At 39.4% G+C, this 12,817-nt stretch overlaps 1 protein-coding gene across 1 annotated transcript in view; it reads right to left on the bottom strand.

The window, feature by feature from the left end:
- Window positions 1-4,135: 4,135 nt before the first annotated feature.
- The window catches only part of TAF4B (TATA-box binding protein associated factor 4b), a 156,503-nt gene continuing 147,821 nt past the window's right edge, over window positions 4,136-12,817 (bottom strand). Inside the window, exon 15 of the mRNA XM_017859976.1 lies at window positions 4,136-5,990. Within this exon, the coding sequence (XP_017715465.1) occupies window positions 5,823-5,990 (168 nt within the window). The 3' untranslated portion in view covers window positions 4,136-5,822. The remainder of the gene's footprint in view (window positions 5,991-12,817) is intronic.

The raw sequence follows: 12,817 nt of genomic DNA on the forward strand, positions 1-12,817 counted from the left end.
TAAATGAGTTCCTCAGGAATATTTTCTTCCTACAAATATTCAGTGTGGCAAGGTCTACATAGGCTGTGATGCTCCTACTTTATATATCTGTATTACTTTCTGTATCTATATACCGTGTATAGTAATATACTCTTTTATATTTCTATATCTCACCTAATCAGCCAGTGTTCAGCTATATGATGAGCAACGCTTTCGGTTTCTTGTTTGGTACAGCACAGACTCTCAATTGTTTACCAGAAGAAAAATAACAAAAATATCTACTGAAGACCAACTTCCAACTGGTGAAACAACTTCGGCAAAAAAGCAAATGCACCAATGTGATACAGCTGAAATGCATATGAAAATATTAAGCAGTATTAAAAAGTCAGAAAAGATGCTGACATCAGCTATAAATCATGTCCACATGTAAAAAAAATAGTTCAGAGAGGCATATGAAAGTGTTTAAAAAGACAGAAATGTTAAAAACAATAAAAACTGATGACTAGGTCATGTATAAACATGTGACACATTATAGTTTTATCTCTGCACAATCACTGAGTCTTGTTGAGGAATAAGTTTTATAAACAGTTGGTTGACAGTACAATTAGGCAAAGAGATAAAATCCAACCTAATCAACTTGAGAACTTGGTTCCGTATTTTTCTAAAGAATATGCCTTAACATGGCTTGTGTTCTCCGTTGTAACCATGACTAGTATAACTATTCTTAATTCTAAATAAAGTTTTTCCAAAATTCTTACAAAATTTACCTCAAATGCAGGTCTTAAGAAATATTAAACTTTACTTTTTTATTGTAAAGAGAAGAATAAAAAATGTTCAGCAGTGATGATGAGCATTTTTTCATGTGTCTGTTGGCGGCTGTATGAATGTCCTTCTTTTGAGAAATGTCTGTTCATATCCTTTCCCCACCTTTTGATGGGTTGTTTGTTTTCTTGTATATTGATGGTTCTTTGTAGTTCTGGGATATTAGCCCTTTGTCAGAGAGGTAAGTTGCAAAAATCTTTCTCCCAGTTGCTGTAGGTTGCCTGTTCATTCTGATGGTAGTTTCTTTTGCTGTGCAAAGCTTCTTTAGTTTAATTAGATCCCATTCTGGCAATTTTGGCTTTTGCTGCCGTTGCTTTGGTGTTTGTAGACATGAAGGTCCTTGCCCATGCCTAGTCCTGGAATGGTATCGTACCTAGATTTTCGCCTAGGGTTTTTATGGTAGCTTAGCGTCCTAGACATCACTCGCCATCAGAGGAAATGCAATCAAAACCACATGAGATACCATTCTCCACCAGTTAGACTGGCAATCATTCAAAGTCAGGGAAACCAACAGGTGTTGGCCGTTGGACTTGGAGAGGATGTGCGGAGAAATAGCGAACACTTTTACACTGTTCGGGTGGGATTGTAAACTAGTTCAAGCCATTATGGAAAACAGTATGGCAATTCTCAAGGATCTAGAAGCTAGATGTGACCATAGTGACCCAGCCATCCCACTACGTGGGTAGTATACCAAAGATTATAAATTATGTCTACTACAAAGACACATGCACAGCGTATGTTTATTGTGGCACTAGTGTCACAGATACAAAGGTCTTGGAATCAACCAAATGGTCCATTCTGTGACATACTGGATAAGGACGAATGTGCGGCACATATACACCGATTGGAGATACTGTATGCAGCCATTAAAGGAAGGATGAGTTTGCGCTCTTTGTAGGGCAATGGATGGCACTGGAAACCATCATCTTTAGCAAGCAGAACTATCACCAATAACAGAAAACAAACACCGCATGTTCTCACCTCAGTAGGTGGGAACTGGGAACCAAGATGAGATCACTTGACTCGGGGGGAAGGGGAACATCACACACTGGGCCGTATCACATGGGGGAGGGTGGGAGGAGGGAGGATGCAGTTGGGAGTTATACATGATATAAATGATGAATTGATGGGTGCTGACGACGTTCGATGGTGGCAGCACACCACATGCAGATAAGCTGATACAGTATGTAACAAACCTGCACGTTGATGCACATGTACCCACTAGTGAACTTAAAGTATAATAAAAAAAAAAAAAAAGGAGAGAGAAAAAAATGTTCAGCAGGAGACCATTTAAAAGATCATTCAGTCATATTAAAAGTAAATGCGGGCTGGGCACTGGCTCACGCCTGTAATCCCAGCACTTTGGGAGGCAAAGGCGGGTGGATCACTTGGGGTCAGGAGTTCGAGACCAGCCTGACCAATGCAGTGAAACCCCGCCTATCCTAAAAATACAAAATTAGACGGGTGTGGTGGCACAACCCTGTAATCCCAGCTACTTGGGAGGCTGAGGCAGGAGAATCGCTTGAACCCAGGAGGCAGAGGTTGCAGTGAGCCAAAATCACGCCACTGCACTCCAGCCTGGGTGACAGAGCAAGACTCCATCTCAAAAAAAAAAAAAAAAAAAAGGTCAGTGGTTTGGGAGTGGTGGCTTACACCTGTAATCTTAGCACTTTGGGAGGCTGATGTGGGAGGATCACTTGAGCCCAGGAGTTCAATACCAGTTTGTGCAACACAGCAACGACCCATCTCTACAAAAAAATTACAAAATTAGCTGGGCAAGGTGGTACTCATCAGTAGTTCCAGCTACTTGGGAGGTTGAGGTGGGAGGACCACCTGAGCCCAAGAATTCAAGGTTACAGTGAGCCATCATCACACAACTGCACTCCAGCCTCAGGTGACAGAGTAAGACCCTGGATCTAAAATATAGAAACAAATAAAAGTAAATATATGAAATGGGTGGTTTTTAAATGTAAAATACACCTCAGTAGAGTTGCTTTAAAAAAGTAAACAGATGGAGAATTTCTGGTACTTTATAGCTGTTCATCACCCAAGATAAATACATGTATATGTGTATATAAACACACACACACACACACACGCACACACACACTTTTGAGATGGAGTCTCACTCTGTCACCCAGGCTGGAGTGCAATGGCATGATCTCAGCTCACTGCAACCTCTGCCTCCTGGGTTCAAATGATTCCCCTGCCTCAGCCTCCCCAGTAGATGGGATTACAGGCACCCAACACCCCATCTGGCTAATGTTTGTATTTTCAGTAGAGATGGGGTTTCGCCATGTTGGCCAGGCTGGTCCTGAACTGCTGACCTCAAGTGATCCACCCACCTTGGCCTCCCAAAGTGCTGGGATTAAAGGTGTGAGCCACCATGCCAGGCCACATTTTGTTTTGAGATGGGATCTTGCTCTGTCGCCCAGGCTGGAGTACAGTGGTGTGATCATAGCTCACTGCAGCTTCAATCTCCTGGGCTCAAGCAATTCTCCTGCTTCGCCCTCCTGAGTTGCTGGGACTACAGCTGCACATAACCACACCCAGCTAGTTCTTTCATTTTTTGTAGAGGTGGGTCTTGCTATGTTGCCCAGGCTGTCTCAAACTTAGCCTCAAGCAATCCTCCCACTTCGGCCTCCCTAAGTGCTGGGGATTACAGGTGTGAGGCCCAGCTGCAAAATAAATATTGAAGGCAGAGGGTCATGAACTCCAATGCCTAAATGAATCAGGCAAGGGAAGGTAAACTTATGCCTGTGTATCTAAAGTAGACAGCTGCTGGTTAGCTCTGATGGATTGTTGCCACCAGGGTACAGCTAGGGATTCCCAATCTTCTAATTTCTCAAAAGAAATGGAAATATAGATTCTTATGAATTAAAACATTGGCAATACTGTCTGAGTCAAGGAGAATGCATTTGTAGATCAAATCTACTCCAAGGCCACCATTCTGCAAACTGCACAGACGAATACCTTGGATGCACTTATTTGTTCTTTCTTGTGTAAGATATATTTCACAAGACAAAGTTTAAAAATGAATATTAAAATAAATTTTGAAAATACCTTAGTAAAAAACCCTGATGGGCGAGAAAAGCTTTTGTAATGAGTATGCTTAGCTTTCTTTGTGAATCAAATAGCCTGCAAATTTACAACTATGTCAAAGAAAGTGATACAACAACTTGGATCTGAAGTGACTTTCTGGAACCAAAACTGCCCATACTCCAAAGTAATTCACAGTCCGAGCTAGGAAAAATTCACAGCCCAGCAATGTGAGCACATCAGGGGCTAACTACTAAGGACAATGGTTTTCAAAGTCAGTGACTGAGCAAAGTTATTCTTATAATAAAATAATCACTTTAATGAAGTATTTGAAATAATTTTAAACATCTGATCAGTAAGATTATACATAAATGAGTATGCTGCACTTTACAAAAAATAAAGGTAAGCATTTAAATATACAAAAACAACTTTGGATAAAGATCTCTTCTTAAAGTACTCCTTTAACATACACATAATTTATAGCATTTTACATAACCTGCTGAAACAAAAAAAAGTGGCCAATTTAAAATTTACTATAGTGTAGAACGTGGCCATAACAGTCCCAATGGGAAGAACAGGATGAAGAGTAACATACGTGAGGTGGTTTTTTTTCCTCTGAATTCTTATAAGTATAGCATTTCCCATTTCTGAAATACCTTTTTGGAGGATTCAATCATTTTTTTCTGTATGTGATTCTAACTACAGTGATTATTTTTCACCAGCTGGATTCCACACACATGGAATTTTCTTTTCTTTTCTTTTTTTTAAGGAGGGTTTGCTTTGTCCATCAGCTTCTTCCTCAGGTGAACACATATAACTTGCTTCTCATATTCAGAGCTCATATCCCGAAGAGTGAGATACTGACAGTATCTTTTTAAGTACAGAATCCAACATAAAGTCCTATTGTTAAAAATTTCTCATCATCAATTAGGATTTTTTAAATGTGCCAACACGCTTAAAACTTAGGATAACTAAAATACATGATGACAGAAGGAACTACAAAAATTATCCTTCTTGGGATTTAAAACAATACAAAACAAAAAATAACATTTTCCTTTCAAAATACTATAATTTGAAAACATCTGGTACATTCTCCTTTCTGGTTGTGCTGTGATTTTTTCCCCCATCAACAAAACATGTACCAATTGTTTTGGAGTTCCGATTCTACCTCTTCCCCTCTTGGGCATATGAAGCACATTTCCTGTTTTATGATACCATTTTCACATTCCCCTCATCAGTTTGAAGGCAATGCCTTAACGTTCCTTCTAATACTTTGCACCTTTTCCGTTTTTTCAACAAGATACATTGGTAGATTTAATTTTAAGGTTTCCCTGATAAGGACGTCCCCTCACTTGGTACCAGAAACGGCATATGGTGATATGAAGCAGAGAATTAGCAATCCCAGGCACAATCTATCCCCATTTGTCTCATTTTGACAACACTGGAACTCAGCCGACCAAAGTCACCACAGGCCCTACTCTGTGGCCTGTCATGTACAGAAGGTGACTGTCATAGTTAGCTAAGCAACTTCTGATTCCTGCCCAGAAAACCTACCACTTTGGGACAGGTTCAATGTAGAATGACATAGTCATTCTTGTATTTTCTTATGCCTCTTCCTTTCTCCTGCATCTCAATGCATGCCGTATTAGGGAAGGACACCTCACCTGCTACAATTCGGCAGCTGAGGCAGGTAGTAACAAACAGGGCCTTAACTTGCTTTAATTTAATGCACAGATGGGCAGATGCCTAATTCTGTGCAAAGTGTATTTCATAACTGATTTTCAGAAGACAAAGATGAATTTGAGTCTGTAAGAGCCCCATGGGATGGATAGGTAAGAGTTAATATAGTTTCTAACTGTAAACAATGCTCTTTCAATGTTGGTGATTATTTTCCAGAAATTGAAATTTCAGGACAGTGCAACAATGCTCTTTGTGTCTTCTTTGGCAGTAAATAGCAAGGATCTGGATGGAGAGTGGAGTGGTCACTTCAGAAGGGCCAGGTATAGAGCTCGAGAATACTTCATCTCCCGTTCCTGTTCCATACAAAATATCAAGTCCCTGAGGCAGATTCTCGTGATTCTTGGACGATGCAACTGTTTGGTGGCTGTCAGGCTGGATGTCCCAGAAGCAAGAAGGTTGTCTTTTAAGCCCTAAAAATAATAAAAGGAAAAGCAATTTGAAATAAAAATCCTTCATAAAGGGAAAGCCTGACAATTCTAGCAGGTAAGAGCCCACTACCCCCGGTCACTGGGTTAGGTACTGGAGATAATGGAATGATGAAGACCTAACCCCGTCCTCCAGCAGTTAGCCTCAAATGGCCACTAAACCTATCACCTGAGCTCATTCATTCTTTCCTTCTCACCTGCAGCATGGCAATAGCCTCTGAAGTGGTTTCTCCATTTCCAGGCTCTACTTGGCTCCATTCTTTCCAGTGCATTGCAGGCCAGACTTTCGCTCTTTAAAGGCCTTACACAAATCTTTTGAGAGTGATAGATGTGTTTATCACTTCGATTGTGGTGATGATTTCATAGCTGTATGCATACATAAAAATCTATCAAATGTATACTTTAAATGTATGCAGTCTTTTGTATGTCAGTAATAAAAAATAACAATGAAGGCCTTTCATTGTTCAGATCCCACCAAGCCATGGTTCCAAAATCTTCAATGGTTCCCCATTGCTCAGAGAAGCTTCTTGAGAACCACGCTGAGCACTTTTCATATATTATCTCTTTTCTGTCATACAAAATTGCAGCCAGTTGGATGAGCACTGCCCCTATTTATCAAACGAGGAAACTGAGCTTAGACAGGTTAAGCAATCTGTTCAAGGTCACATAGCAAAGTTGAGCTGTGACTCAGTTTCTAATTTGATTTAAAGTAAATGCTCTGGTTGGGCACGGTAGCTCACGTCTGTAATCGCAGCACTTTGGGAGGTCGAGGTGAGCGGATCACCTGAGGTCAGGAGTTCGAGACCAGCCTGGCCAACATGGTGAAACCCCGTCTCTACTAAAAATTAAAAAATTAGCCGGGTGTGGTAGCGTGTGCCTGTAATCCCAGCTACTAGGGAGGCTGAGGCAGGAAAATTGAACCCGGGAGGCGGAGGCTGCAGTGAGCTGAGATCGTGCCACTGCATTCCTACCTGGACAACAGAGCAAGACTCTGTCTCAAAAAAATAAAAATAATAAAAATAAAGTAAGTGATCTTAACCACTGTGCTATATCATCCACCATATCACATATAAACCCATCACCCTGGCTTCCTTCTCTCCAGCCTCACTTCCCATTGCTCCTTTATAAGGCATCTTAACTGCAGCCACAATAGGCAGAGATTAGCAAAGAGGCCATTCTAGGCCAATCTACCCATCTTTTAAGACCCATTTCAAATGGGTCTACCTGTCCTTCATCCAAGGAAGTCTCACTGTGGCAATTACCTTACATCGTATTACAGTAATTTGTATATGCTCCCACCACCACCACATACCTACTAGACCGTAAGCTTTCTGAGAACAAGGACTATGGTTTCTGTCTCCTCTAGGGCTTGGCAGCGTTCACAGGGCAACACATATCAAACAAAATATCCACAATATTTTCTAAATTGAATGTACTGGTTTAAAACAGAACAACAAGAATTCTAAACGTCATTTTAAAATGATGAAAACACAACACTCCTGTAATTAAGACAGTTTTCCGAATATGTTTACCAATATGAATTACCAATATGTCTATATGCTATTACTTTTAATTGGAAGAAAAGAAAAACATAGAACTTTCAAAGGATACTTTTGTACAAATGAAATCCTTTAATTCTTTTTACCTTTGTTTCAAAACAAAATCCTTTGTTTCAAAAAACGTCTCATAGGACTGGCAAATGTCTTTTATCCACCCAAAAGACATACATAAGGAAAGATATTTACCTAACACAGGAAGAAAATCTGGTTCTGTTACTGTCCTTTTATAACCATTAAATTTTAATTACTCCTTCCACCTTTTTGGGTTTCTTGTTTTGTTTTGATGGAGAGGAAGGAAATCCCTTAAGGTCTCCAAAACACCATGGTCAAAATTAGTCAAACTTAATTCCATGCATGTTCACAGCATGACTTAGGGGTACTTTATCTGATGGACAAATAAAACTTGTTTAAGAGATACTACCCAGTTTTTGAGGGACATGATATCGCAGTCATATTTTTATACTCATTAAGTTAAACTTGTTATAAGTATCCATGGAAAAAATTCTGGAAAGTCCACATTCTAAAAGAGGAAAAAAAGATCTGTCTCAGCTGCACAATTGTTTGGCTACTTACCCCGGAGCCCGTCTATAGTATACAGCCAGTCTCTCGCTACTTCTGCAGGGTTCTTGGTAATGAATGCAATTTGTACAAGTGTAAGCCTCCGGAACTTCAGCTAAGCCTGGCAGTGAAGCACTAAGCACTAGCGTGTCACTCTGCTAGCACCAACACTCAGAGATGGTGTAACTCAGATGTAATTTTAACTATTGTAAATTATTACCATCAAAATATCTTCATAAGATTTTTGCAGAATGGGACCAAAAGTTCAGTTTTGTTTGGAAAATTGAATAAAAAGTACATATTAGGAAGAAAGTTACTAAAACACATAATTGGCAGTGAGTGGCAGTTTTGTTGTTTATAGGAGTAACCCATTTAAAACTACAATATATTTAGGCCAAGGCAAGCAAATCACTTGAGGTCAGGAGTTCAAGACCAGCCTGGCTAACATGGTGAAACCCCATCTCTACCAAAAAAAATAAAAAAATGAGCCGGGCGTGGTGGTGTGTATCTGTAAGCTCACTTTATTCGGGAGGCTGAGGTGGAAGAACTGCTTGAACCCAGGAGGCAGAGGTGGAAGTGAGCCAAGATCATGCCACTGCACTCCAGCCTGGGTGACAGAGTGAGACTCTGTCTCAAAAAAACAAAAAACAACTACAATACATTTAACTAGAGGCAATTTCTTTAGCCATAAATTAGACATATTATGCTAAAACTGTATCTATATGTTTATAAATCTTCTAAGAGTTTACCTAAAATCAGTACTTTGGTGTTTTATATGAAATTGTAAAATAACTGGCTAGACAGACACAATGTCTCGGCAATTCCACATCTATGTAAATACCCAGAAATAAGCCATGGGTTCATCAAAAGATATGTATAAGGATGACTACTATTCACAAGAGCCCTAAGCTGTAAACAATCCAAGTGAGTACATTAAGAGTACAATAAATTGTGGAATAATCATACCATGGAATGATACACAGCAATAATGACTGGGTAACATGAAAGAGTATCACAAAAATGTTCAATGAAAGGAACCAGACACAAAGGAATTCATACTGTATGATTCAATTTCTACCAAGTCCCCAAACAGAAAAAAAAAAAAAAAAAAAAAAAAAGGAGAGTGAGTTCCCATGGGGGAGATGAGAAGTGATTAGAACAAGAGTGAGGTTGTCTGGAGTTCTGATGATGTTTCCTTCTTGATCTAACTACTGCCCACATGAATGTGATCATGCTGTGAAAACTGTGGTGAGCTTATGACTTGTGTACTTTCTATATTGATGCTATATTTCAATAAAAAATTAAATCGCTACCCCAAAAACCTTGCCTCAGGAAGAAATTAACATGGAGGCAAAGAGAGGGGGGAAAGGAAAGACAATAAGGCAAAATTGTCAAACAGAAAAAAAAAAATAAAGAGACCTAATCATCTGAGTAAGGAACAAAGGGGTCACAGTTCATGTTTGTCATGTGACAAGCCTGAAGGATTCAGGGGAAAGAGCCATATTACAGCTGCCAGCACAGAGTTGAAAAGAAGGTCATTCCAACAGGATGCAGCAGAGGGCCTGAGGCAATGTTATAAATGAAAAAAACCCCAAGGGACTTTCAGTAACCCAACAGAAATGTCTTTCATGATTCACAACTTTACAAAGGTGATAGCATTCTCTTTCCCCAAATAGCAGCTAACTAGAAAGTCAATCTTTCTTGAATCTGAACACAAAATATGTAGCATTTTTATTCCTGAGCTTATGATTTGGCAAAGTCCGCAATTGTAACTTGTCAGTCACAATGACCTGGCCAAAATAACCATCTACTCTCAATTATCCACAGTTAAGTGGGTAGAGAGTACACAGATAACTTACAGCCATAAAAACCAAACCTGCTTTTTCACCATCAGTTTTAATTTTCCTCTGCCTCACCAAGTCCTTTCCCCAGAGTTGACTAGGGCTGATTTCTGGTCACATTAGAAACCACAAAGAATACTAACGTGATTAAGGGCCCAGAGTTTTTAAGAAGGGAAAAAAAAAAAAAAGACTTTATTCTTATCACTGTTAGCATACTGTTCATTTTGGAAATAGAAGGTTTTCCCACGTAACGTTCTACATGAGGATATTCCTTAATCTGGATTCTTCTCCTGGGTGAAAATAAAAGATGAAACAAACAATTCATTTCCCAGGTGCACAACAGATGTCCTCGGAAGCCGACTCAAACCTAAATGTTAACATCTTCTAAAACTGCCAGATCAATTATGTTAGTCTTCATAATTGTTACCCATTAATGTTACCCAGCCCACTAACAACTTATCTCACCTAATTTGTTTTGTTATACCACTAAACTAAGTTTCTTGTTTTTATAATGAAACTTTTGAGGAACTCCATTGCTCTAACAAGTAAAAATGCAAAATTATCAGTTATCAATTTTAGATAAATAACACCATTTTAATAATGACATTAAATAACTAAAATAACTAGTAATCCAATTTTATCCCTTCAACTTAATACAGCAGGTGTTGTGAAATATAACCTTTAAAGGCTTTTCTACTTCTTTTTCCATATTTCCTTAAATTAGATGACTGCTCTACCACATTAGAAGCAGAAAGGCCATCTTTATGAACCCAGTGTCTTCAGGAATCCTATTGGGGTTTATAGTGACTCCATACAAGCTTCTCCTCCCAAGAGCCACCATCCATGGTGATGTAGCTTCATGCTAGTCCATGTTCTGATTCCATTCAAAATTATCTGGGTTACTGGGAACCTACTATGGGCAAGGAACTGTGCTAGGCAGCATAAGATATACATAACTGAACGGTGGCAAACACTCATTGTCTCCTCCATAGGCAATCTCAAATTACTTAATTTCTCTGTACCTCAGTTTCCCAATCTGCAAACTAGGGACAGTAACACTAATTATCTCATATGGCTGGTGTGAAGATTAAATGAGAATGATATACGCTCTAAAAATGTTCGCCCTATTCTCATAATGAAGTCCCTGGTTAGTAGGAAGGCACTGAAGGTTTACAAACAGGAAACAGTGTAATTCTAGCTCCAGACCTTTTTTCCCATCCCCCTCCTATCCAGGTCCTATTCTCTCAAGTCTTCACTAAATCACTGGTTACTGAACTCAAGAGAAATAATTTGTGTTGCCATACTTACCTTGTCCCTCTCAGTGAAATTTCTGAATTTTAAGGGAGCCTTGAAAGCCTAAAGCTCCAAAGTAGACCGATGCGCATTTCAGACATGTGACAGGTGGATAGCAAGTTTTTCTTACACTCCTCAAATTAAATAGTGGAGGAACCTGCTGCTGTACAGAATCAACTAAGCTTATCAATATTGTCTCTAGAAACTAAAAGTCAATCTCTTTCATTCAATTCTCTGAATTCTAAGACTAATAAAAGCAAAATTTGTGTCCCAGAATCTGAATAGTTAACCAAACACAAAAACTGAGAATTTCTTAATAGAGGAATCAAGAGGCAAAGATTCACGACATTCTCAGGTTCTACCTGATTTACACTAAGTCCCAACCTCATGCCACCAGGGCAGCTCTTAAGGGATGGCTCAAGTCTTTTCACCTTTAAGGAGGAAACAAGGTCCAAACGGGAAGAATAGGGAGTAGAAAGAAGACCCAGCTTCAGAAAACAAAAACAAAAACAAAAAAACTGAACATCATCTAAGTTTCAGAAGCAAAAATAAATAAAAGTGCCCTGGATACCTGACCCAGTGTAACAAGAACACTGAAAATTTATATTCAAAATACCCAAGCTTCTAGGCCTGAAAGGGGAACACAGGACAGAAAAATACTGAGCTTCAAATTTGACTGCCCTCTGCTGGTCAACAAACAGAACTTCTGAAGCAACAGATCTCTCATCTTTATCACCTTCATTTTATTTTATTTTTTTTATACTATACTTTATGTTCTAGGGTACATGTGCACAACATGCAGGTTTGTTACGTATGTATACATGTGCCATGTTGGTGTGCTGCACCCCTTAACTCGTCATTTACATTAGGTGTATGTCCTAATGCTATCCCTTCCCCATCCCCCAACCCCGTAACAGGCCCGGTGAGTGATGTTCCCCTTCCTGTGTCCAAGTGTTCTCATTGTTCAGTTCCCACCTATGAGTGAGAACAAGCAGTGTTTGGTCTTCTGTTCCTGCAATAGTCTGCTGAGAATGATGGTTTCCAGCTGCATCCATGTCCCTACAAAGGACATGAACTCATCCTTTTTTATGGCTACATAGTATTCCATGGTGTATATGTGCCACATTTTCTTAATCCAGTCTGTCACTGATGGACATTTGGGTTGGTTCCCAGTCTTTGCTATTGTGAATAGTGCCATAATAAACATACGTGTGCATGTGTCTTTAGAGCAGCATGATTTATAATCCTTTGGGTATATACCCAGTAGTGGGATGGCTGGGTCACATGGTATTTCTCTAGTTCTAGATCCTTGAGGAATCGCCACACTGCCTTCTACAATGGTTGAACTAGTTTACAGTCCTACCAACAGTGTAAAAGTGTTCCTATTTCTCCACAACCTCTCCAGTACCTGTTGTTTCCTGACTTTTTAATGATTGCCATTCTAACTGGTGTGAGATGGTATCTCATTGTGGTTCTGATTTGTATTTCTCTGATGGCTAGTGATGATGAGCATTTTTTCATGTGTCTGTTGGCTGTATGAATGTCTTCTTTTGAGAAGTAT

The sequence above is a fragment of the Rhinopithecus bieti genome, unplaced genomic scaffold, assembly GCF_001698545.2.
Source record: "Rhinopithecus bieti isolate Rb0 unplaced genomic scaffold, ASM169854v2 scaffold_51907, whole genome shotgun sequence".
NCBI classification, from domain to species: Eukaryota; Metazoa; Chordata; class Mammalia; order Primates; family Cercopithecidae; genus Rhinopithecus; species Rhinopithecus bieti.